Source organism: Salvelinus namaycush, chromosome 16 (assembly GCF_016432855.1).
Source record: "Salvelinus namaycush isolate Seneca chromosome 16, SaNama_1.0, whole genome shotgun sequence".
NCBI classification, from domain to species: domain Eukaryota; kingdom Metazoa; phylum Chordata; class Actinopteri; order Salmoniformes; family Salmonidae; genus Salvelinus; species Salvelinus namaycush.
Genome location: NC_052322.1, coordinates 35613283 through 35635614, shown reverse-complemented (window position 1 = coordinate 35635614; position 22332 = coordinate 35613283). Strand labels below are relative to the sequence as shown.

Genomic DNA, 22332 nt, shown 5'->3' with positions numbered 1-22332 from the left:
CTATTGCAGTTCTGTTGTTTGGGATGGTTACATAGCATTTTGCCACAAAACATGATTACTTGTCTCCCTAAAATAAAATTACCTTGCAATATATTTTAAACAAAATCATATGTGTCTTTTCACTAGCCCATTAATCGGTAACATGAAAAAAGAATAGCTCAATCTCTTTCACAAGATGTGTTTTTAATTAATCAACATTTCAAAAAAATGTATATATAGTGTTTTGGAATGAAACTCTTGTGGTTTCACAATTTAGTTGTAGGACATCGATTTTTCATGGTGATTTCATCATGGCTGTGACTTATTCCAAGAACACTAGTTCTCTGTTTACTCCCAAGCTTCTGCACTGGTTTACTGATATAATAAAGAATCAATCCAGTATTGGTTTTAATGAATAATTTCTCTTCTCTGTAGGTATTGGCTATGCCTCTATCGTGATCGTCTCTCTCCTGAACATCTACTACATAGTGATTCTAGCCTGGGGACTCTACTACCTATTCCAGTGCTTTCAGCCGGAGCTGCCCTGGGCCAAATGCAATCAGCCGTGGAACACAGACCGGTGTGTGGAGGACACAGTCCGCAAGAACAAGACCCTAATGCTGGCTGCCAATATCACCAACTTCACCTCCCCCGTCACTGAGTTCTGGGAGTGAGTACTCACTGTCTGACAGCTGGGTTGACTCTGTACTGACACACACAGACAAACACACACACACACACACACACACCTTTCATGCATACACACGCACGTGAACACAGACAGGTTTACAATGTCAAAAACAAACTCAAATATAAACAGTGCAGATACTGTGCCTCTTCCTTGTTTGCTGTAAACTTATGTTTGAATGGGCAACATTTCCAAGAAATCCCCCCTCTATCATGAGGTTCATTCTATCTTTAAATTGGATCATTTCACTGTACTATATTTGGATCAAGGGGTATTATCCTTTTCCTTTCCTCTTAAAAGTCCTGCCAAAATTGTATCCTCTTGGGAAGCCACAACCACTTAACTTCAAATCACAATTTAGGTTAAGATGATGCTTATTGACATTTGGCCAACACAAAATCCAGCATAGATGATATCTACTTTTTACCAGAGTCATATATGGAGCGGCAGGTAGCCTAGTGGTTAGAGCGTTGGACTTGAAACCGAAAGGTTGCAAGATCAAATCCCTGAGCTGACAAGGCAAAAGTCTGTTGCACTGCCCCTGAACAAGGCAGTTACCCCACTGTTCCTAGGCTGTCATTGAATATAAAAATGTGTTCTTAACTGACTTGCCTAGTTAAATTAAAAATATATATACTGAGTGTACAAAACATTAAGAACACCTGCTCTTTTCATGACATAGATTGACCAGGTGAACACTATGACCCCTTATTGATTTCATTTTTTTTTATCCACTTCAATCAGTGTAGATGAAGGGGAGGAAACAGGTTAAGCCTTGAGACTATTGAGACATGGATTGTGTATATGTGCCATTCAGAGGGTGAATGGGAAAGACAAAATATTTAAGTGCCTTTGAACGGAGTATGGTAATCTCACCGGTTTGTGTCAAGAACTGCAACGTTGCTGGGTTTTCATTCTCAACAGTTTTCCACGTGTATCAATAATAGTCCACCACCCAAAGGACATCCAGCCAACTTGACACAACTATGGGAAGCATTGGCGTCAATATGGGTCAGCATCCTTGTGGAACGCTTTTTGACACCTTGTAGAGTCCATGCCCCGACGAATTGAGGCTGTTCCACAGAAATAGAATAGAACACATAGAATGAAAATAACATTCTGTCATATTCTCTCAAAATTGTCTCAGAGCACAGTTCATTCCGGTCCAGGGTGAGCTAGAGCAGAGGAGGGTTGGTGAAAACTAGACCTCACAGACACACTATTACCGTCACATCATGTGGATGTTTGCTTTTCACTGCGGTGATGTAACCTCTGTTGGCATGAAACCTTGGACAGGACCCACAGGAATTATGACATGTCACACTTGCCCTACTTTTTAAAATGTTTTTGTAGAGTGGAAAATGTACTGTACTGTATCGTTCAGGGGTCTACATAAGCCTACAGTTCTGTCCCATCAGAACAGTCATTAACCTGGATGCTGTCTGCCCCCTCTCTGCTAAGACGCAATGTGCTGAGCATCTCCTCTGGAATTGATGACATCGGGCCATTGAAGTGGGACCTAGCCCTGTGTCTCCTGGCAGTGTGGATTGTCTGCTTCTTCTGCATCTGGAAGGGAGTCAAGTCCACTGGGAAGGTGAGTAGTAGCACGATGTGGTTATCAGGCTTGTTTGTAGTCTCTTAAAAAGTGTGTTTATAGATGTCGGATCTTAATTTGATCACCCTGTTGCAGGACAACTTTACTACGAAAAATGTATCAACCCCTACAAAAATGTCCATTAATTATAATCAACATAATATTTCACATTTCCTGTTGCTGCAGAATTATTTTCCTGCTGGTGCAAACTGGCTCAAGTTAGTATCCTACATCTGTATGTATACACCCAAAAAAGGGAATTACTTAATATGTATTGTCTGCTCCCTAAGGGCATTAACCTGGGTGCTAGGTGTTTTCTGTTGTAGCCAACTTGTCTCTGTCACTGACAAGATTTCCTGGGGTAACAATGTAAGAAATAATACATAAAAAAACGAAATACTGTGTAGTTTCCTAAGGACTCGAAGCAAGGCAACCATCTCTGTCGGTGCCATCTTGAATTGTTCATTACCATATCTTAACAAGGGAGTGGCTTAAATCTACACTGTAAAAGGCTGCCATTATTACCATGTAATACATATTCTTATCCCCACGCACCTAGAGCAAACACAGAGCTCTACATGTCACCTGGTTATGTTATGGAGGCCACTGCTTATATGACGGCAGCTGTTACTTCAGTTAAAAGGCTATTGTAATATATTTCCATGCACTCACTCCAGTTGCCCACCCCAACTGAAAACACCTCACACAATGCAATCCACAACAGTCAACTATCTTTGTGCAGTTGTGTCCTTCTGTGTATTCCATGCTCCCTTTCCTATTTGTTTAAACCAATTTATTTCCTAGCAAAAAACATTCCATTCTGTAAAATGGCCAACTGCGCCACCTTTTATATTTTGAAACCTTGGCTTCAGTTGATGGGCTATCTCTGGAGCCCTAAGGAGTGGGTAGAAGTTACCCCCAACCTAACCACTGACACAGGATCAGATATTTCTTCATCCCTTTAAGAATTGGTGATATGGTAATCGAATCCTAGATCTGTAGTTGGGAGTAACTTCTACCTCAAGCATCCTCTCCAAGTTCCATTCTGTTAGGAAACCTTAAATCAGCTAATAAATCTATAATTGTCTCTTATCTGTTTTCTCTAGGTGGTGTATGTCACAGCAACTTTCCCTTTCGTCATGCTTATTGTGCTGCTGGTGCGTGGAGTGACTCTGCCAGGGGCGTCCGAAGGGATCAAATTCTATCTCTACCCCAACCTGACCCGCCTACAGGATCCAGAGGTAGGAGCCATAACTCTTACCCAAATCCTCACCCCCACCCCTCTACCCATCTTCCCTGTCTCTGTGCAATCCCCTCTGCCTGCCCCCAATGACATGACTACACATATCCCCTTTCAGCATCAATGCATATCTGTTTACTTACACGTCTATCAGGGCCTCTCACTGACAACTCTACATCATAAAGTAATCTGGACTGCGGAAAAGGAACCGGTACACAGCTTTGGTTAAGGCTGGTTGAATTATTAGTGACACTATAATCTTTGAGAGAACATGTGCTCACAATGCAAGACTCGCTAGAACTCTCCAACCATCCAGGTTTATGACATACACCACCTGACTCGTCGAACATCTCATTCCAAAATCATGGGCATTAATGTGGAGTTGGTCTCCCCTTTGCTGCTATAACAACCTCCTCTCCTTTGGGAAGGCTTTCCACTAGATGTTGGAACATTGCTGTGGGGACTTGCTTCCATTCAGCCACAAGAGCATTAGTGAGGTCAGCACAGATGTTGGGTGATTAGGCCTGGCTCGCAGTCGGCGTTCCAATTCATCCCAGTCAAGTTCTTCCACACCGATCTTGACAAATCATTTCTGTATGGACCTCACTTTGTGCACGGGGGCATTGTCATGCTGAAACAGGAAAGGGCCTTCCCAAAACTGTTGCCACAAAGTTGGAAGCACAGAATCATCTAGAATTTCATTGTATGCTGTGGTGTTAAGATTTCTCTTCACTGGAACTAAGGGGCCTTGAAAAACAGCCCCAGACCATTATTCCTCCTCCATCAAACTTTACAGTAGGCATTATGCATTCAGGCAGGTAGCGTTCTCCTGGCATCCGCCAAACTCAGATTCGTCCATCGAACTGCCAGATGGTGAAGCGTGATTCATCAGTCCAGAGTCCAATGGCGGCGAGCTTTACACCACTCTAGCCGACGCTTGGCATTGCGCATGGTGATCTTAGACTTGTGTGCGGCTGCTCAGCCATGAAAAAACATTTCATGAAGCTCCTGGAGAACAGTTGTGCTAACCTTGATTCCAGAGGCAGTTTGGAATTCGGTAGTGAGTGTTGCATCGAGGAGAGACGATAATTACGCGCTTCGACACTCAGCAGTTCAGTTCTGTGAGCTTGTGTGGCCCACCACTTCTCGGCTGAGCCGTTGTTGTTCCTAGACATTTCCACTTCACAATAACAGCACTTAAAGTTGACCAGGGCAGCTCTAGAAGGGCAGAAATTTGATAACTGACTTGTTGGAAAGGTGGCATCCTATCTATGACAGTGCTACGTTGAAAGTCACCGAGCTCTTCAGTAAGGCCATTCTACTGATAATGTTTGTCTATGGAGATTGCATGGTTTTGTGCTCAATTTTATACACCTGTCAGCAACAGTTATGGCTGAAATAGCCAAATCCACTAATTTGAAGGGGTGTCCACATACTTTTGTGTGTATATATACGTATATATATATCGTGTAATTAAATTAGCTCACTGCTGGAGTTAAATGAGTTGAGCAAAAATAGGGTTGACGCTTAGGAAAGAGATAAGATGTGTTTCTCTGTTGATCCCAGTGCAATCTATGGACAAACTGAGGGCATGAAAGCATATAAGATTTAACTATGCCTGGTGGACCTGGAAAGTTCCATGACAATCATTCTGCAACATCGTGGTTTTGCAATGAGATTAGAGACGCTTTTTTGTTACATGCTTTGAGCTGGAGAGCTGAAAGGTACTTTTGTTGGATAAATTAGATTTGCAACATGGTATCCCATGTGGTCTTTTTGATTTCCAATGTTACAACAAAAGCCTTGCTTTGATTAAGATGTTCAGTTTTGAGAGTGCACTGAAGAGCAATTCAGTGCCCTCAATTTGATTTGAGCTCGCAACATGTTTATTAAAGTAGTTATGTGTCTTAGCCTCAGTAGCTTAGTTACTTGTACGTTTGATCAGACGCAGAAGGAAAAGGTCATAGTAAAATGCCTTAAGTGCGTTAATCAAATTGAATTGCTTATTAGGTTAATCTAACCCAATTATGTCCCAACAAAGATGAAAAAGGTTGCTGGCCATGTGACCAGAAGTGTATGATGAATGGCGAACTGAGCCGCCTGGTATCATGTTGTTGCTGTTGTTGTCTCAGGTGTGGATCGACGCAGGAACCCAGATATTCTTCTCCTACGCCATCTGTCTGGGGGCTATGACGTCACTAGGGAGCTACAACAAGTACAAATACAACTGCTACAGGTGAGCTTTGTTGTCATGGTGACGGGGGACTGCTGTAGTAGTAGAGAGAGCAACTCGTGTCAAAGGCGGTTGCGTAAGAAAAAAATGGGAACTTCGGTTCCGTCTGTGTAAATTAACATCCTCCATGACATATGTGTGACATAGGGACTGTTTGCTGCTGGGAGGCCTGAACAGCGGTACCAGTTTTGTGTCTGGCTTCGCAATATTTTCCGTCCTGGGCTTCATGGCACAAGAGCAAGGGGTGGACATTGCCGATGTGGCAGAGTCAGGTATGAGGGTCAAAGGTCAACGGTGAACGTAACAGTGATGGTGGGCACTGCTAACGAACAAAACAGATGATTGGAAAGTTTTTTGTTTTTTTTACGATTTAGCCAAAAAGACACCCAGATTTGAAAGAGGGAAAAAACTCAAATGCGCCATTTGAAAAGATAAGTTTTGGAAACGACAATGCTGAAATGTAGAGGTATCGGCAATTGGACACTCCTTGAATAAAGGCCTGAAAGAAACAGAATTGTTGCTTTTTCTATGCTGTGTTTTCCACAGCGAATTTGGCTCTGGTTGAGCACTGTGCCGTGTGTCTGAGCTACCATGTAAAGCTGGGTTAAATAAAGAGCCACTCTATAAAACCACACTCATAACCACAGCTATGCTCTACCATTCACAGTCACCTGGGCTCAAAGGCACCACGTGCACCAATGTTCCACTCTAGGGTTTATAATCTATTTATAATATTTATGTTTATTTAAAAAATCATTACATCTTATGGTGAGGGGTCATCCATAAGATTGGCAATTGTGGATTGAATTGATTTAATTAAGAAATTGTTTACAGTCACTATAATGTGCAATAAGCCAAAATAAAATAAGACAATTCTGTTCCAATTAAATTGTTATCATTTATGTTGGGTAATACAGTAGACTGCTCACAACCAGTGAAATAGTTGTGGAAAACGACAGTGCCAAGTATTGTAATGTAACTGTAATGTTAAGTACTGTACTGCATTGAGCTGTGGATCCCTGAGGTGGCTTTAGCTAAGCGGTTCTGTTTCTGCCCACCTTGATATTGTATTTTATGTGGATTCCGAAGGAGATGCATCTTCTTTCAGCATGCTCGCTCTGTCCAATTCAGTGTTGCTATTGTTCCTTCCTTGACAACAACCTGGTTCAGAGAGAAACTGTTTCCATGTACTTTAACTTGAATTAGTAAGAGGAGAGAATTATATTGTACTCTGACTGTTATAGCTGTGTCTGCTGTGTTTGTCAATTGGAATGATTGAAAATCAATGTCTGATTGTTTTTTTGTTGTTGCTATAATTCATGCATATTTATTGTAAAAGGATTAACTTGAAAAATAGGTCATATTTTCTTAAGGTTACAGTAAATGTAAATTGTTGTGGATAACAGTAAATAATGACAAATGTGAGGTCTAACTAAATCTGTGCAATACTTTATTGTGTTGGATGGACTTGCAAGAGTTAATGATATATAGTTTGTTGAGTTCAGTTTCCTGTCTGTTTGTATATGTTCAAGTGCCTTTCAAAATCCTGTTGAATTAGCTTATGCTTTTGAGCAAATCGCTATCTGCTTTGTCAGTATTTGTTTAGCAAGTAAACTAATGCAGGATGCTAGAGTCACACAGCATATGAACGGTAGCAGATACTTAGTGGATAGTTCCTCAACCTATCCAGTCCTTACAGAACAGAAACACATAGCATATACCAAAGGTTTATCACTTAGTCTCTTCCAGTACTGTAACATTAGCATTCCAGATACTTTGAATGTCTTTAGTTTAATGTTTTTATCCCCCCTCATACCGTCCAAGCTCAAATTAGACGGGTTGGTTAATTCTCTTCCCTCTCTTTCTCCCCTTCTCCCCCTTCCCCTCTCCTTTCCCCCTTCTCCCCCCTTCCCCTCTCTTCTCCCCCTTCTAGGTCCTGGCCTGGCCTTCATTGCCTACCCTAAGGCTGTGTCCATGATGCCCTATCCCACGTTCTGGGCCATCCTATTCTTCATCATGCTTCTGCTACTGGGCCTCGACAGTCAGGTCAGTACTAAACCAATAGCTAGCATACATTACTATTGGTAGTGGTACGTACAACAGGACGTGACAGTACATGTCCCTAGTTATAAGGACCTTGTAACAATGTGTATCTACAAACTGTAATTACAGTACGTTGTTAGTGTATCTACACTGTCATTACAATACGTTAGTATATCTACACTGTAATTACAATACATTGTTAGTGTATCTACACTGTAATTACAATACGTTGTTAGTGTATCTACACTGTAATTACAATATGTTAGTATATCTACACTGTAATTACAATATGTGGTTAGTGTATCTACACTGTAATTACAATATAGTGTATCTACACCGTATTTATAATATAGTGTCTCTACACTGTAATTACAATATGTTGTTAGAGTATCTACACTGTAATTACAGTATGTAGTTAGTGTATTTAAACTCTAATTACAATATGCCTATGTATTTACAGTACCATGTAAATATATAGGAAGTAGGTACTCATACAGAAGTGTAAAGTGGTACCTTTTCGATTGGTATAGTACTTTTGAGGACCCCAGTACAGTAGTCAGTTGTGCTCCAAATGGAGCACAGGGCTACAGTCAGGTCAGTCATGGGTATAAAAGAGAGTGTGTGTCTGATCAACATCAACGACCCCTGGTTTCAAATAACTTCCAGATAAGAAAGGCGACCCAACACGTTTCACAGCAGGCAGTATTTTTAACTAGTGTTTTCCCAGAGTGGACTCTACTACTATGTCAAAACAGCTGTTACATCTTGAAGGCTTGAACGCAAATAGTAAACAGTTTTTGTAAAAGTGTGTGAAATTAAATTAATCTCTGAACGCATAGTAATTTAGTAGGTAGAACCAAACAGTCTAGTCCTATAGCCTTCCTCTGAGGTGTCCCTGCAGCCCAGAGTCCCGGGGCGTTGATTAAGATGAACGGAGGCAAGGCCAGGGAGACAACACAGGAGTGGCATCAGTGGGGTTCTCTCACTATCACATTTCCAGCTTCCAAGTGTAATTTTACTCTGTGCTAAGTCAGCACTCCTCATGGCCAATGATATATCTCAGCCAAATAGGAGATCAGGATGATGGTCCAGATTTGAAATAAATACTTGTGCTTCTAGCACTACTACGTCCATAGGCAAACTGAGCAGTAGGAGAGTGGCCGTCATTCTTGACCATACATTTGACTCAGATTAGAGGTGCTGAATACAGTATTGTTTCATGGCTCGTATGCCATAGTTATGAGGAGTGGGCTTGTTGTAAGATGTGGGGGGAAAAACTATTTTCAGTGTATGCTGAATAACAAAGTCTATTTCACGAAATCAGAGTAGTGTGACTCCAGATACATTTACAGTGACGACAACAGCACTGCCTCTTAAATAATTCAGCCCATGACAAGACAACTGGAGTAGCTTGAAGTGGAGAGGGTTTCCATGAAGAATAGACTGGAGAAAGAGAGGGAGGGAGGTGGAGGGCGAGAGAGCGGTTAAGTGGGAGACAGTCAGTGTTGTTTTGCATCAACAAACCAATAGGAGGCCTTCCAAAGAGAAGCCTTGTTTAGAATGTCTCATTTCTGCACAACAAAGACAGCAGTCATTCTCTAGTCTAGTCTAATCAGCGATTTGAGGAGAAAGAAAAGTGAACATATAGAGAGGCCGACATTACTTTTTGTTAAGCTTTCGACAGACCACTGAGAAATTAAATTGGTTCCAGGCTGCACATTTTTTAAATGTTTCCATATTCCTGTACGCTGACTGTACAAAACATGACCAGGTGAAAGCTATTGTCCCTTATTGATGTCACTTGTTAAATCCACTTCAATCAGTGTAGATGAAGGGGAGTGTGAATGGGCAAGACCAAAGAGTTAAGTGCCTTTGCACGGGGTATGGTAGTAGGTGCCACGTGGACCGGTTTGAGTGGGTCAAGAACTGCAACGCTGCTGGATTTTTCATGCTCAACAGTTTCTCAGGGTATTTGCTCATATGAGATCCAGGGCTATAAATATAGGTTGTTACTTTATAATGTATTTATTTAGTATTCATGTTTTTGTAATGAGGCCTAATTAAGGTTGATGTGTTGCTTTCTGTCTCCCCAGTTTGTGGAGGTGGAAGGACAGATCACCTCCCTGGTCGATCTGTATCCAGCCGCCCTAAGGACGGGTTACCGCCGTGAGATCTTTATAGCTGTAATGTGCTGCATAAGCTATCTTTTGGGACTTACCATGGTAACAAAAGTAAGTACACCAACAGCACTTTAACGTATCTCTATGCAAGACATGTTGTTTTTACCTTACATGTAAGACACATTGACATACTGCGACTAGTGGCAGGTAGCCTAGTGGTAAGAGCATTGGGCCGGTAACTGAAAGGTTGCTGGATCTAAATCCCGGAGCTGACAAGGTAAAAATCTGTTGTTCTGCCACTGAACAAGGCAGTTAACCCAATGTTCCCTGGTAGGCTGTCATTGTAAATAATCATTTGTTCTTAACTGACTTGCCTAGTTAAATACAATTTTAAACAATCACTTCTGGGACCTTTGTAATTAAATTATGTTCACATACAGAAACATCTCTTCAATATAAGCTAACGATACACACTGTCGTTTCTACTACACACATTTCAGGTTAACATATAAGATAACATCAAAATAGTTTCCCCACATACTTTGCCGTTGTCACAATTTTGCGACCAAATATGGGGTTTCTACTAATGACCTCTCATATCACATCCTGTGTGCTTGACATCACAAATGGAACAATTTAGAATGCTATGTTCCAGTTAACTTCAATTATATGTGACATCTCACCACCTGTTGAACTGTCCTTTCATTGGCCCAGCGCCCGCATTCTGATGTATCAACCTCCTCCACCTTTTCCTACCCATGCCCACCCCATCGCTCTCCCTTTCTGTATTTCTCTCTCACTCTCTTTTTGCTATGTGCTTTCTTTTCAGGGTGGCATGTATGTGTTTCAACTCTTTGACTACTATGCAGCCAGTGGTGTGTGCCTTTTGTGGGTTGCATTCTTTGAATGTATTGCTGTAGCCTGGGTTTATGGTAAGTTTTTTTTGTTGCTCTTTTTGCCAAATAAAGTGTGTAGCCTACATTTAGGGAACACATGTTAAGATACTGTGTTTTTAAAATGTTAAACAAAAACAATAACACATGAGTTATGACCTTGCTTGGGGTAAACAATAACCTTGTTTCCTTTCACGCCAATCGTAAATCACTTGAATTGGCTTTTACGCACAGCCCATTGGCTTCTATTGAAGGCAAATGACTAAGAACTATGCCGCCTCATCACAATGACCTTTATAATGAAGAGGTGAACAGGAGCACAACGACCCAGCTGCCATTCCTAGAGGTGTTTTTAGTAACGCTGTTATAGCCGTTATTAAGAGAGCAAGCATGCCGATATTGCTAAGAATAGCTTATCATGCAATGGCACATAGGCCATAACAGGGGTTGTCTGTCATTGCTGAGTGGAACCTGTTCCTAGTTTTGTAACGGTTAACCGTAAACTAGGGCTGGATTCAATCTGTATCACGGAAGTATCGCAGAAGATCTGTGTTAAAATGTAAAGGTAATTTCCGACTGAGCTGACATATGCAGCGTTTACCGTGAATGCAATCTCTGCTAAGGTGGGAACATTGCCCTTAAATTTAAATCGAGCAAAAGTGCGGCTCGTCCTTGATACTTCTGCAATACGGATTGAATCCAGCCCCTACAGAGAGATTGTTTATGCCATAATATGTGACTTCATGGAAAAGCCGACAGGTAGATTAGGGTGTTTATAGAGGCTATGATGGCGCCACATCCTGTACTGTAGCTTTTGTCATTGGTCTAGAGATGAAGAGATACTGATTCTGTTTTAAGTTAATACATCACCCTGATGTTTCACCTTGAGAAAATGCACAGGTTTAATATGATGTATAGGAGACTAGGAGTGTGTCTCTTACAACAAGTTTGTTCTTCTGTATGGTTGACAGGCGCTGATAATTTCTATGATGCGATTGAAGACATGATTGGCTACCGACCAAACCCGTGGATGAAATGGAGCTGGACCTTTATCACTCCCGTCCTCTGTGCGGTGAGTATTCAACAACCCAACACTGTTACAGTATGTTCACCAACCCAACACTGTTACAAAGTGTTCAACAGCCCAACATTGTTACAAAGTGTTCAACAGCCCAACACTGTTACAAAGTGTTCAACAGCCCAACACTATTACAGCGTGATCAACAGCCCGACACTGTTGTGTTGTGGTTCTGAAAACATGAGGAACCTCTTGGATCAGAGTGATGATGTACTGTAGAATGTCTCCGTGAGGGACCATGTCCTAAACCATTTTTCTTGTTGTTCCCAGGGTTGTTTTATCTTCTCATTGGTGAAGTACAAGCCACTGACCTATAACAAGGTGTATGAATACCCTGACTGGTCCATCGGCCTGGGCTGGTCTCTGGCCCTGGCCTCCATGATCTGCATCCCCATGGTAATGGTCATCAAGATCCTCCAGTCCGACGGCCCGCTCATCGAGGTACGCAAACACGAAAGATTTTGCTAGATAACCTAGAAGATGTCCCAAATCATTGATAAAGGGTTAACTAGTTGTATGAATACATGCACTGCCTGCAAGGAAATGCAGCAATTGTGGGAATGGCATGCGGTATGCAATTGCATTACTTGTATGATATGGCACACAAGATATAAGATATTCACATGATACAGTATACCATGTAATATGATTTTATGGCATGATATAAGGATTTTTCCTCTCCTCCCCACAGAGGATTAAGGCAGTGGCGGCCCCAGTAAAGGGAGGTGCGAGTTCTCGCCCCAAAGAGTACAGCGTGAAGGGCAGCGAGCTAACCCAGCCTCTGGACCCCAATGGGAACAACGGCCTGATCAAGCCCACCCACACCATTGTAGAAACAATGATGTGAGCACTCTCTGTGAGAGGACATGCTGATTGACGTGCTTTCTATGTTTTTATCATATATTTGCTAACTTTGATAGTGGTAGAACCAGGTTTACATTGTTCTATATATCCGCACTAGGAATATTCTGGTTTGGTTTCTATGACGATGATGATGAAGAGAGCTACATTATATATATTGTCGTTGAGTTGTTGTAGTTTTTTCTCTCTGTATTTTTTTTAATGTTGTTGTTACCGTTGTTGTCGTTGCTGTAGTGGGTGGTGATCTCAGTTGAGGCAATATTTTGAGATAGAACATGTTGTTCTATGTTAATTAACTTTCTGTTGATTGTTGAGAATTGAGAAGGTGTTTGTTCGGAAATACTAGAAAAAAAAGGTAGTTTTCACTTATCACAAATACAGTAAACTAAACATGTAACACGTTAGGTAGCAAACTATTAAGATCATTTCCTCACATTACTGTTGTCGTTGTTGTTTGTTTTGAGATGCAACTGAAAAAATCTTAGTTGTGCTAGTGGACGCCAGCCAGTCACACCTGCTAGTAGAGTAGACATCCACACCACCTGAATGTATAGTGACAACATGCAGTGTAAATATAGAAGTTCATATGTACGTCCATGCCCAAATACTGTACAAAATGTTCCCGGAAGGATCACATGTCCTAGGAGGGAGGCAGGAAAGGAGGTGGAGAAAACAAGGAGGAAGTGAAGGACAAAAAGGGAAGAAGCATTTTAAGAGTATTTGTACATTGCCTACAGTCCGCCCCAGTGCATTTATTGAAACCTCTCTTTGCACTTTATACGTTGAGTTTCACCTTTATTGTAGTGATCTCTTATGATAATGGTCCACAGGAGGCTGCTGAGGGGAGGACGGCTCATAATAATGGTTGGAATGGAGTGAATGGAATGGTATCAACCAAATGGAAACCATGTTATTAATGTATTTGATACCATTCCATTGATTCTGTTCCAGCCATTACTATGAGCCCGTCATCCCCAATTAAGGTGCCACCAACCTCTGCTGTAATGGTGGCAAGAACCGACAGTTACATTTGCACCATGCATTTAAAAGGGAAAGTATATAGCTTCAAACCTTTTTGGTTTAATATCTATCGGTTCAAACAGGAGCATTAGACTCTCACTCACTTGCTATAAATATATAAAATAAAGGTAGAACATTGCCATCAAACATTCTGTTTCTTTAGGAATAAACCTGTGAGAGTTGTGAGAACCATAACTTGATTGGAGTAAAAAATGTAACCTTAACAAAATGTTTTTTCTAAAAATGTGAAATAATTGTTTTTTTCTCCAGTCATTTTAATAGCAGCGATGGTCACTAAATATCTGTATCATATGAATCTACCACCAGAATCTGGATTTTATCATGTTCATTTTAGGCAATTGTATTTTAGTATTTTACTTGTTTTTATTTTAGTATTTTTATTGTTTGTGAATCACATATGCCTTTTTGTATTAACCATTTTATACTGTACATCATATGAACATTGTCACTGATGAGGACTGATGTTTTCTGAATACAGCAATTTGTATTTTAATGTTAAATGTTATGAGCCTGAATGAATATTTGCAGTGTGCAATATTCGTCAAAGAAATGGCCTTTACCACTCAAATTATTTGATTTCAATTTGAAAACAGATATAAAAATACAAAAATTGATATGTGACCAACATAAAAAATATGAATGTATAAAGTTCAAGTGAGATTCTTTTACCCAATGCATGTACATGAACAGCCACAGTACAGTGCTTGGTCAGCAAGATTACTAGTCCAGAGGGTGATAAATAAACCCTGTTGGAAAATCAAGTGTACCAAAGTATTTTTGTCTAACGTCTGTCCTTCTTTAAGATGCTCATTGCATCATCTCTTCCTAGATTGAAAATAAACGTATTTTTCTTTACATGTCTTTGAGTAAATTATTCATTTGTTCTGTGAAGTGCATTTAAGTAACTTTCCCTAGGGTCTACTGGCCTGCTTATCTCTCATACAGACTGCTATGGAAATACTACACACATTCACTTCTAACATGAGGATATTTTTCTACATTCTTCCATATTCATATTCCATATTCATACCCTACATTTATATATTGAAAAGGACTTAAAACAAATGCATTCAAATAAGGAGGCTTTAATAACAACACAATATGTTGGTGTTAATAGAGTAGACTCATATTTAATTAAACAAATACAATTGTACTATTGTTATGGTGCTGACAGACACCCTGCAGGAATTGAATGACTGTGCTTCTATTTTAAGACTTTTTCCTGTAATCACACACCCCGTCAAAATGACCACTCACAGACCACTTATGCTTGGTCACAACAGTGAAAGTTACTGATGGGCTATAGGATGTGGCAACTCTGACCCCTCAGATGACCTCGACAGACATATCCTATACGTTCCTCTCAGAATTACTTAACTTTCAACAGATTAGAATCAGGTCCAATGCAGCCGTTTTTATCTCAGTATCAAATCCTTTATGGGTAACAATTAAAAGCACCTTACTGTAATTGTTTTCAATTAAAATGGTGAGAAAAAAAATGTGGTTCTTAGCAAAGAGCAGTTTCTCAAGCAGAAATTGTACTAGAACTGTCAGAGTGGTTTGAGTGGTTTGAGTGGGGAGAGGACAAAATAAAATTAGCTGTTATTAGCAGAGAGGTTTGGAACTCTCTTGATGGTATATTAACTAATTTACTGCCTGGTGATGTCACCAGGTAGGTGAAAACTCCATCCCACCAAAACAGGCAGAAATTTCTGGCGGATTTTCAGCTCCCACACTCGCTCTTACACTAAAAGGGCATTATCATCACTTTCACAGTATTATTCCAACCTCATTGTGTGGAAATATACACACAATTTTTAGGTATATCTAGTACTGGGTCGGACCCCCCTTTGCCTCCAGAACAGCCTGATTTCTTCGGGGCATGCAAACTTCACGTTAATGGTCTCAAGGGACCTAACGTTGCCAGGAAAACATTCCCCACACTATTACACCACCGCCACCAGCCTGTACCGTTGACACCAGGGAGGATGGGGCCATGGACTCTTTCTGCATAAGCCAAATCCTGACTGCCATCAGCATGACGCAACAGGAACCGGGATTCGTCAGACCAGACAATGTTTTCCCCCTCCAGTGTTGCTGATCACGTGCCCACTGGAGCCTCTTCTTCTTGTTTTTAGCTGACAGGAGTGGAACTCGGTGTCGTCGTCTGCTGCAATAGCCCATCCGTGACAAGGACCAACTGGTTGTGCGTTCCGAGATGCCGTTCTGCACACCACTGTTGTACTGCACCGTTATTTTCCTGTTTGTGGCCTGCATGTTAGCTTGCATGATTCTTGCCATTCTCCTTCGACCTCTCATCACAAACAGGACTGCCGCTGATTGGATGTTTTTTGTTTGTTGCATCATTCTCAGTAAACCCTAGATACTGTCATGCGTGAAAATCCCAGGAGGCCAGCTGTTTCTGAGATACTGAAACCGGGGCACCCGTCATTGACGATCATACCTCGCTCAAAGTCGCTTAGGTCACTTGTTTTGCCCATTCTAACATTTAATCAAACAGTAACTGAATGCCTCGATGTCTGTCTACCTGGTCTACATAGCAAACCACCGTCACATGAATCAAACCATTTCCGTGAACGGGGTGTACCTAATAAACTGTCCACTGAGTATATAAAACACAGAAACATTTTTGACTGCACTGGGCCTCTAATGTAGCTAGTTTTAGCCAAAATGGGCAATAATAGGTAGGTGAAACCTTGGAATGGCAGACAGTGGCGTAGTACAGTTGAGAAGTCCCTCTGGTGTTGTGGAAAACTCTGACCCTGTTGCCAGTGCCAGAAACATATGGGTGTAGCCGAGGTGGTTCAGTGCACTATGCTCATGTGATGCGTAATGTAATACCTGCTTAATACCGAAAGGAATATAATATGACTGCTCATCTCCATCACCTTGCTGGTCAATACTGTTTTGTTCAGCAAGTGCTGCTTCAACAAATCACAATACATCTTGCACCCCACTCCCCAAAATAGTCAACTATATTTATTTGAACTTGAGTCCTACTTTGCCCTCTTGGGTCGGCCCTACGGCAGCCAGTGTGACAGCTCATTGACACTTCTGGTAAACGATCCTAGGTGTCCTCTCTGCCATAAATCCATTGCCCGGTGGAAACCATGTTGACACCTCACCCACAAAGACGTGACGTTCACATCTACAGAGAAGTGGGAGTGTGGAGGGTCTGAGACCATTGTAGATTTATGTTCAGCTTGTTACCTGGCATCACTAGTGTGGGGGAGGCTGGCCAAACATGGTTGGAGTAAGGTCTTTCTTTGTAGAAATAGGCATGAAATCCTTAATTAGCCAAACTATTCAGGACATTATGTTCTTTCTGCAAACGTTCCTTCACTTAATGTCCAATGGTAGAGGATCCGTGTAGTGTTTGCTCAATACCTGAAGTAGCAAAGATCACGGCTCAGGTAGAAGAATTCAAGAAAGAAAGAACACCCCATTAGTCATATCTTTATTTTCATAAAAAGCAGGAAATATCTCATTAAAGAATAAAATTACATCCATTTCATGTACATCTCACAAACCATCTCCTTCAAATTGTCTCAGACCCCCCACCCCCCTACTTAGCAATGATTGGATGCAGCTGGGGGACCACGTAAACAGAAGAACTGTACAGAGAACAGACACTGCACTCAGTCACATCTTACATACAGAAACCACACGCAGAATGTCATTTCAAATAAAAACATTATACATAGGGAGACCATGTATTGAATAATATTCAGAAGCACCTCAAATAAAATTTATAAAAACAAAATAGTCTTCTGTATCAAATGGGACATTTTTCATGTGTGATGAAATAATCTAAAAACATGGTTTCCTTCCTGAGGATTAAAAAGCATAGTTGAGCCCTGAACGGGACAGCATGACTGCAGTCTCACTACATCATTACACCAGCCATTACATTACACAAATCATCTTATTTCCACTGAGGCAGCTTGGTAAGCAGGCCAGGGCTAGACACGTTATGTAAGAGCTTTATAAAACCATACAATGTCATGATAAAACGGAAACATCTATGGGGAACATTGTCTGACGGAGCAGGAAAGAGATGGCAATTGTTCAGCGCAGAAATGTTCCAAAATTACCTTTTGTGAACAATGTGAGCTTTCTACTGGGTGGGGCATTAAATCCTATAGCTACATGCTTACTAACATGGGTGGGAGAAACAGCCATGGAGGTTCAGAAAAATACTCTAATCCAAGGCCACACCGTATTGAGATTTGGGGCCTTAACGGATACATGAAAATGGTTTTAAAGGAAATCACTCATCTCAATTGAAATGTATTTCATTCCACATTTGGCAGGGGATGTGATTCACTTAAGAGTCTGTTTGTGGGGAAACCACACCCTGGACTCCTGAGAGTTGATACTCTGGTATAATGGCTTCTGAAACGTGTATACATAGGACTAGAGCCTTTTCCTAGTCAGGAAAAACTCCTGGCCTCACATGGGAGATGCTGATATTGAGGGTGTGTGACCTGAACATCTAAAGAGATGTGACCTGAACAACAGAATCAAGTAGTGTGTTTATGATAAGGAACACTCCTTTAGTGGGTGACAAAGCTTTTCAAAATAATGTGACTATCACCAATCGTGGTATAATACAATCTAATCATGAGTGATAAAACAAGTCAATCTAGTGCATGGATCCGATTTGGGTGAACTACCAGTGCATGGATCCGATTTGGGTGAACTACCAGTGCATGGATCTGATTTGGGTGAACTACCAGTGCATGGATCCGATTTGGGTGAACTACCAGTGCATGGATCTGATTTGGGTGAACTACCAGTGCATGGATCTGATTTGGGTGAACTACCAGTGCATGGATCCGATTTGGGTGAACTACCAGTGCATGGATCTGATTTGGGTGAACTACCAGTGCATGGATCTGATTTGGGTGAACTACCAGTGCATGGATCCGATTTGGGTGAACTACCAGTGCATGGATCCGATTTGGGTGAACTACCAGTGCATGGATCCGATTTGGGTGAACTACCAGTGCATGGATCCGATTTGGGTGAACTACCAGTGCATGGATCCGATTTGGGTGAACTACCAGTGCATGGATCCGATTTGGGTGAACTACCAGTGCATGGATCCGATTTGGGTGAACTACCAGTGCATGGATCTGATTTGGGTGAACTACCAGTGCATGGATCTGATTTGGGTGAACTACCAGTGCATGGATCCGATTTGGGTGAACTACCAGTGCATGGATCCGATTTGGGTGAACTACCAGTGCATGGATCCGATTTGGGTGAACTACTAGTGCATGGATCCGATTTGGGTGAACTACCAGTGCATGCTAGCAACAAAAGTGGGGTTTGGTAAAATAAATATAGTGAACTTGATTACATAAAACCGTTGACAAGAACCTTGCGAAACAAAAACACTGATCCCAAAAAGTATGAATTACACTTCTGCCCAGTCTATCCAGTAGCTATCAACACAGTGAGAAATGTAATGAGAAAAATAAACATTCTGAAATGTAACTTTTGTTGTGGACAAAGTAGGTGTGATAAAACAGTCGTTCGTAAGTATTTGTCCTTCATATGACGGACATTTAATAACAACAGGGATAAAACCTGGACCCGAGTCACCAAGTCCATTTTCACAAACATTTTAGACTTCAGGATAGAGTGGGGGATCTAAAATAGAAATATTTGCAATACTTGGCAAGTAACAGTGAGTGACAGTTTAGCATTCTATCTATTTGGAGTTGCTAGTTAGCTGTTTTTTTTTGCTTGGGGTTGGCAATGTGGGCCAGGAGGGGAAAGAGAAGGCAGCCAGCCAACCCATGGCTTAAATAATAGTCCAGCACAGCATGTGCCCACGTTCGTGTGTCAAGTGTGTGTGTACATGTAACTGCACCAATCCCCAGCAAAAGGTCACAGAGGGTCAATTGCACACAATAAATAAAATAAAAAGTAAATGCTGTAGTGGTGGTGTGCCAAACACGCCTGCTTCTCTGGGATGGAAGTATGTGTTTGTGTTTCTCTAGGATTTCTGCAGAACTGAGCAACGCTAGTGTTGTCATCCAGAAGCTGTTACGTAACGACATGTGTTTTCTCCAGAACAGCTCTAGGAGCCTGACAGTCTCCTCTGCTCTGCATCACATGATTAGACTGACTAACACTGGTCACACAGTGTGAATGACAGTGTGTCTGTGTGAATACTTACACGTACACATGTATGCTCACGTGTGAATGTGGTTGTGTGTGTGTGTGTCTGTACAAGAGATATGAAACAAAATCAGTGTGTGTAATGTGCAGTGCCTATTAATCCATAATGTCCCACCTGGACCTTGGTCACAGGGCGATACTGTTGGTCCTGTAATATGGGAAGTCCAACAGTGAATCAGACGGGTCCTCGCAGTCCTGAGGCGGCCCATTATCTGCCTGTGCCAGGGGGGTCCTGCTGATTACCAGGTCCAAGCTGTCTCCTGCTTCAGTGATGAGGGGGACGGTCAGGCAGCAGTCAAAGTCTCTGGTCCTTGCTCGGTTCACCTGGGACAGGAGAGGTCAGGTAACATAACACAGATGTAGATACTGTAGGAAGAAAAAAATGACGTTAGTTGAACAAAGATGTGTACCTGCAGAATGCGGTCATAGGGTTTCAACCCGGCCTGGTCGGCAGGACCATCTGGTCGGATCATGTTGACGTAGGCACCCTTCTCCAGGAGGCCGTCTGACACACTGAAGCCGAAGTCTCCACAGTCTGGGTCCTTCCTCAGGGTCACCTAAAGGACAGACAGTAAGGCCCATTCACTTGACTCGTGCAAGTCGCCAAGCTCTCCATTGGGTCCGGCACAGAGTGGGTTGTAAATTTACTTAAAGTCAGAGTGCAACGACTCCGACCCCAAAAGACCTTGCTCGCCGCAACCCTCTTGCGGAGCGCAATGCCTCCTCCGTGGAAAAACAATGGCTCACTCAGTACAATGCCATTCTTGCGCAAGTCATGTGAATTGAGCTTTACAGGTCACGCATCTACAGGCTCAGTCACTAATATCATGATATTTTTTTGCAATGTAAATGATGCAGAACCTACGATTAATGTGGGATTATGACTGTCAAGAGTAATTAAACCAATATCAACAATTATGTATGTATTATTAGCGTGCAGTGGCGTGTATTCATGGGTGCGAAGGGAAGCCAGGCTTCCACAAAAAATGTTGTTCAATTCGCAAGAGGCTGAATGCATCTCACAGGAGAAAGCATCCGAGCGAGTGAAACAGCTTCCCTCTGTCTCTCTACATGTATGCCATCTATCTGATACTGTCTGGTCCAAACGAGTATGACATTGTTGCCACCTGTAGCATTACATGCCAGCGAGCATTTGGTCTCCCTTGACAGTCACAGCTCAACTATGAATGGTCCTGGTGAATAAAAAATACAAAAATAGTGTCAGGGGAAGCTAGCTTGGATTTGGAGTCTCTCCTATCAAATTGCTTTGAGAGCATAGGTCATTAAACAGAAACAATATGACTTGTTGCATCTCGTGTTGTCGTCCTCCGGTGGCTAGCTAGCTAAAATTGGCCCTTTCCTAAATTAGCCATGGATGGAGATAGGGATTTGGACATGTGGTTTTACTTAATTCTCTCTACTGGCCAATGATTATAATGGCGATTCTGATCCAACCATTAATCCATACATTGTTGTGCCCCTGGCCTGAGATGATGGAAGTTCAATATGCAGCTAGAGGAGGAAGGCTAATATTAACGAGCTAACGCTGCCCATGAATGGAAGTTGGCGAGCAAGCATCTTAGCCAGGTAGTCTAGGACAACAAAAAATTAAAGCCTGTACTGTTAACATGAAAGAGAGGATGGCATTGGCGTTTCTCTGCAAGTAGGGGGACTCAACATGTTTTCTACTTGCACGAACGGGCACACATGCGCGCAAACAGAAATCAGAACCATGGACAGCCACATCATATTTAGCTTATGTTGGACTAAATTAAAATAAAAAAAAATAAAAATATTCTGGTATCTTTTAGTTGTCACTGTTTTAGACTAAGCAGAGGTGATTTGATGTTGAAATGAAGTTGAGATGGTGCTGGAATAGTGGAGGCAACTCCTGTTATTTTGCGACTTGTGGTAACTCTGTGGTTCTAAATCCATAGTTGTTTAGTGGTCCGAAAATGTTGAAAAACATTAATTTACTTAACCATGCTGTAGGTCATGCTGTAGGTCTGTTACATGTAATATGCATCTCAGACTTCACCGGACAGAGGTTGCTATCCGGTTTTGTTATAAAACAAAGGTGTGGTTGAATTTGTTCTGCCATTGTCTTATTGTCTCGGCCTGTAGGCCTATATATCACAGTCGCAAGGCATATGTATTGACAGCAAACAACGCAATTATCAGAACACATACAGTGTAGGTTGTAATATGGCCTTGTGGTGGATTTACCCACGCACTGCGTGTTAAAACACCATGTTGAGGCCCATACTGAACACTTGGTCACCACCACACGCACACACAGCTGATTCCATTAACGTTCTTTATATTTTTGTGTGGTTCTAAAAAGGGAGG

The 22332-nt window shown here is 41.7% G+C and overlaps 2 protein-coding genes across 2 annotated transcripts in view; one reads left to right on the top strand and one right to left on the bottom strand.

The window, feature by feature from the left end:
• The window catches only part of LOC120061361 (sodium- and chloride-dependent taurine transporter-like), a 32727-nt gene extending 18097 nt beyond the window's left edge, over positions 1-14630 (top strand). The window contains exons 4-14 of the mRNA XM_039011125.1: positions 415-649; positions 2129-2261; positions 3368-3502; positions 5634-5737; positions 5882-6006; positions 7668-7780; positions 9871-10008; positions 10727-10829; positions 11762-11862; positions 12139-12309; positions 12560-14630. Of these exons, the coding sequence (XP_038867053.1) occupies positions 415-649; positions 2129-2261; positions 3368-3502; positions 5634-5737; positions 5882-6006; positions 7668-7780; positions 9871-10008; positions 10727-10829; positions 11762-11862; positions 12139-12309; positions 12560-12715 (1514 nt within the window). The 3' untranslated portion in view covers positions 12716-14630. The remainder of the gene's footprint in view (positions 1-414; positions 650-2128; positions 2262-3367; positions 3503-5633; positions 5738-5881; positions 6007-7667; positions 7781-9870; positions 10009-10726; positions 10830-11761; positions 11863-12138; positions 12310-12559) is intronic.
• Positions 14631-19956: 5326 nt separating this feature from the next.
• The window catches only part of grip2a (glutamate receptor interacting protein 2a), a 46073-nt gene continuing 43697 nt past the window's right edge, over positions 19957-22332 (bottom strand). Inside the window, exons 22-23 of the mRNA XM_039011549.1 lie at positions 20394-20540; positions 19957-20307 (exon numbers count right to left, since the gene is read on the bottom strand). Of these exons, the coding sequence (XP_038867477.1) occupies positions 20110-20307; positions 20394-20540 (345 nt within the window). The 3' untranslated portion in view covers positions 19957-20109. The remainder of the gene's footprint in view (positions 20308-20393; positions 20541-22332) is intronic.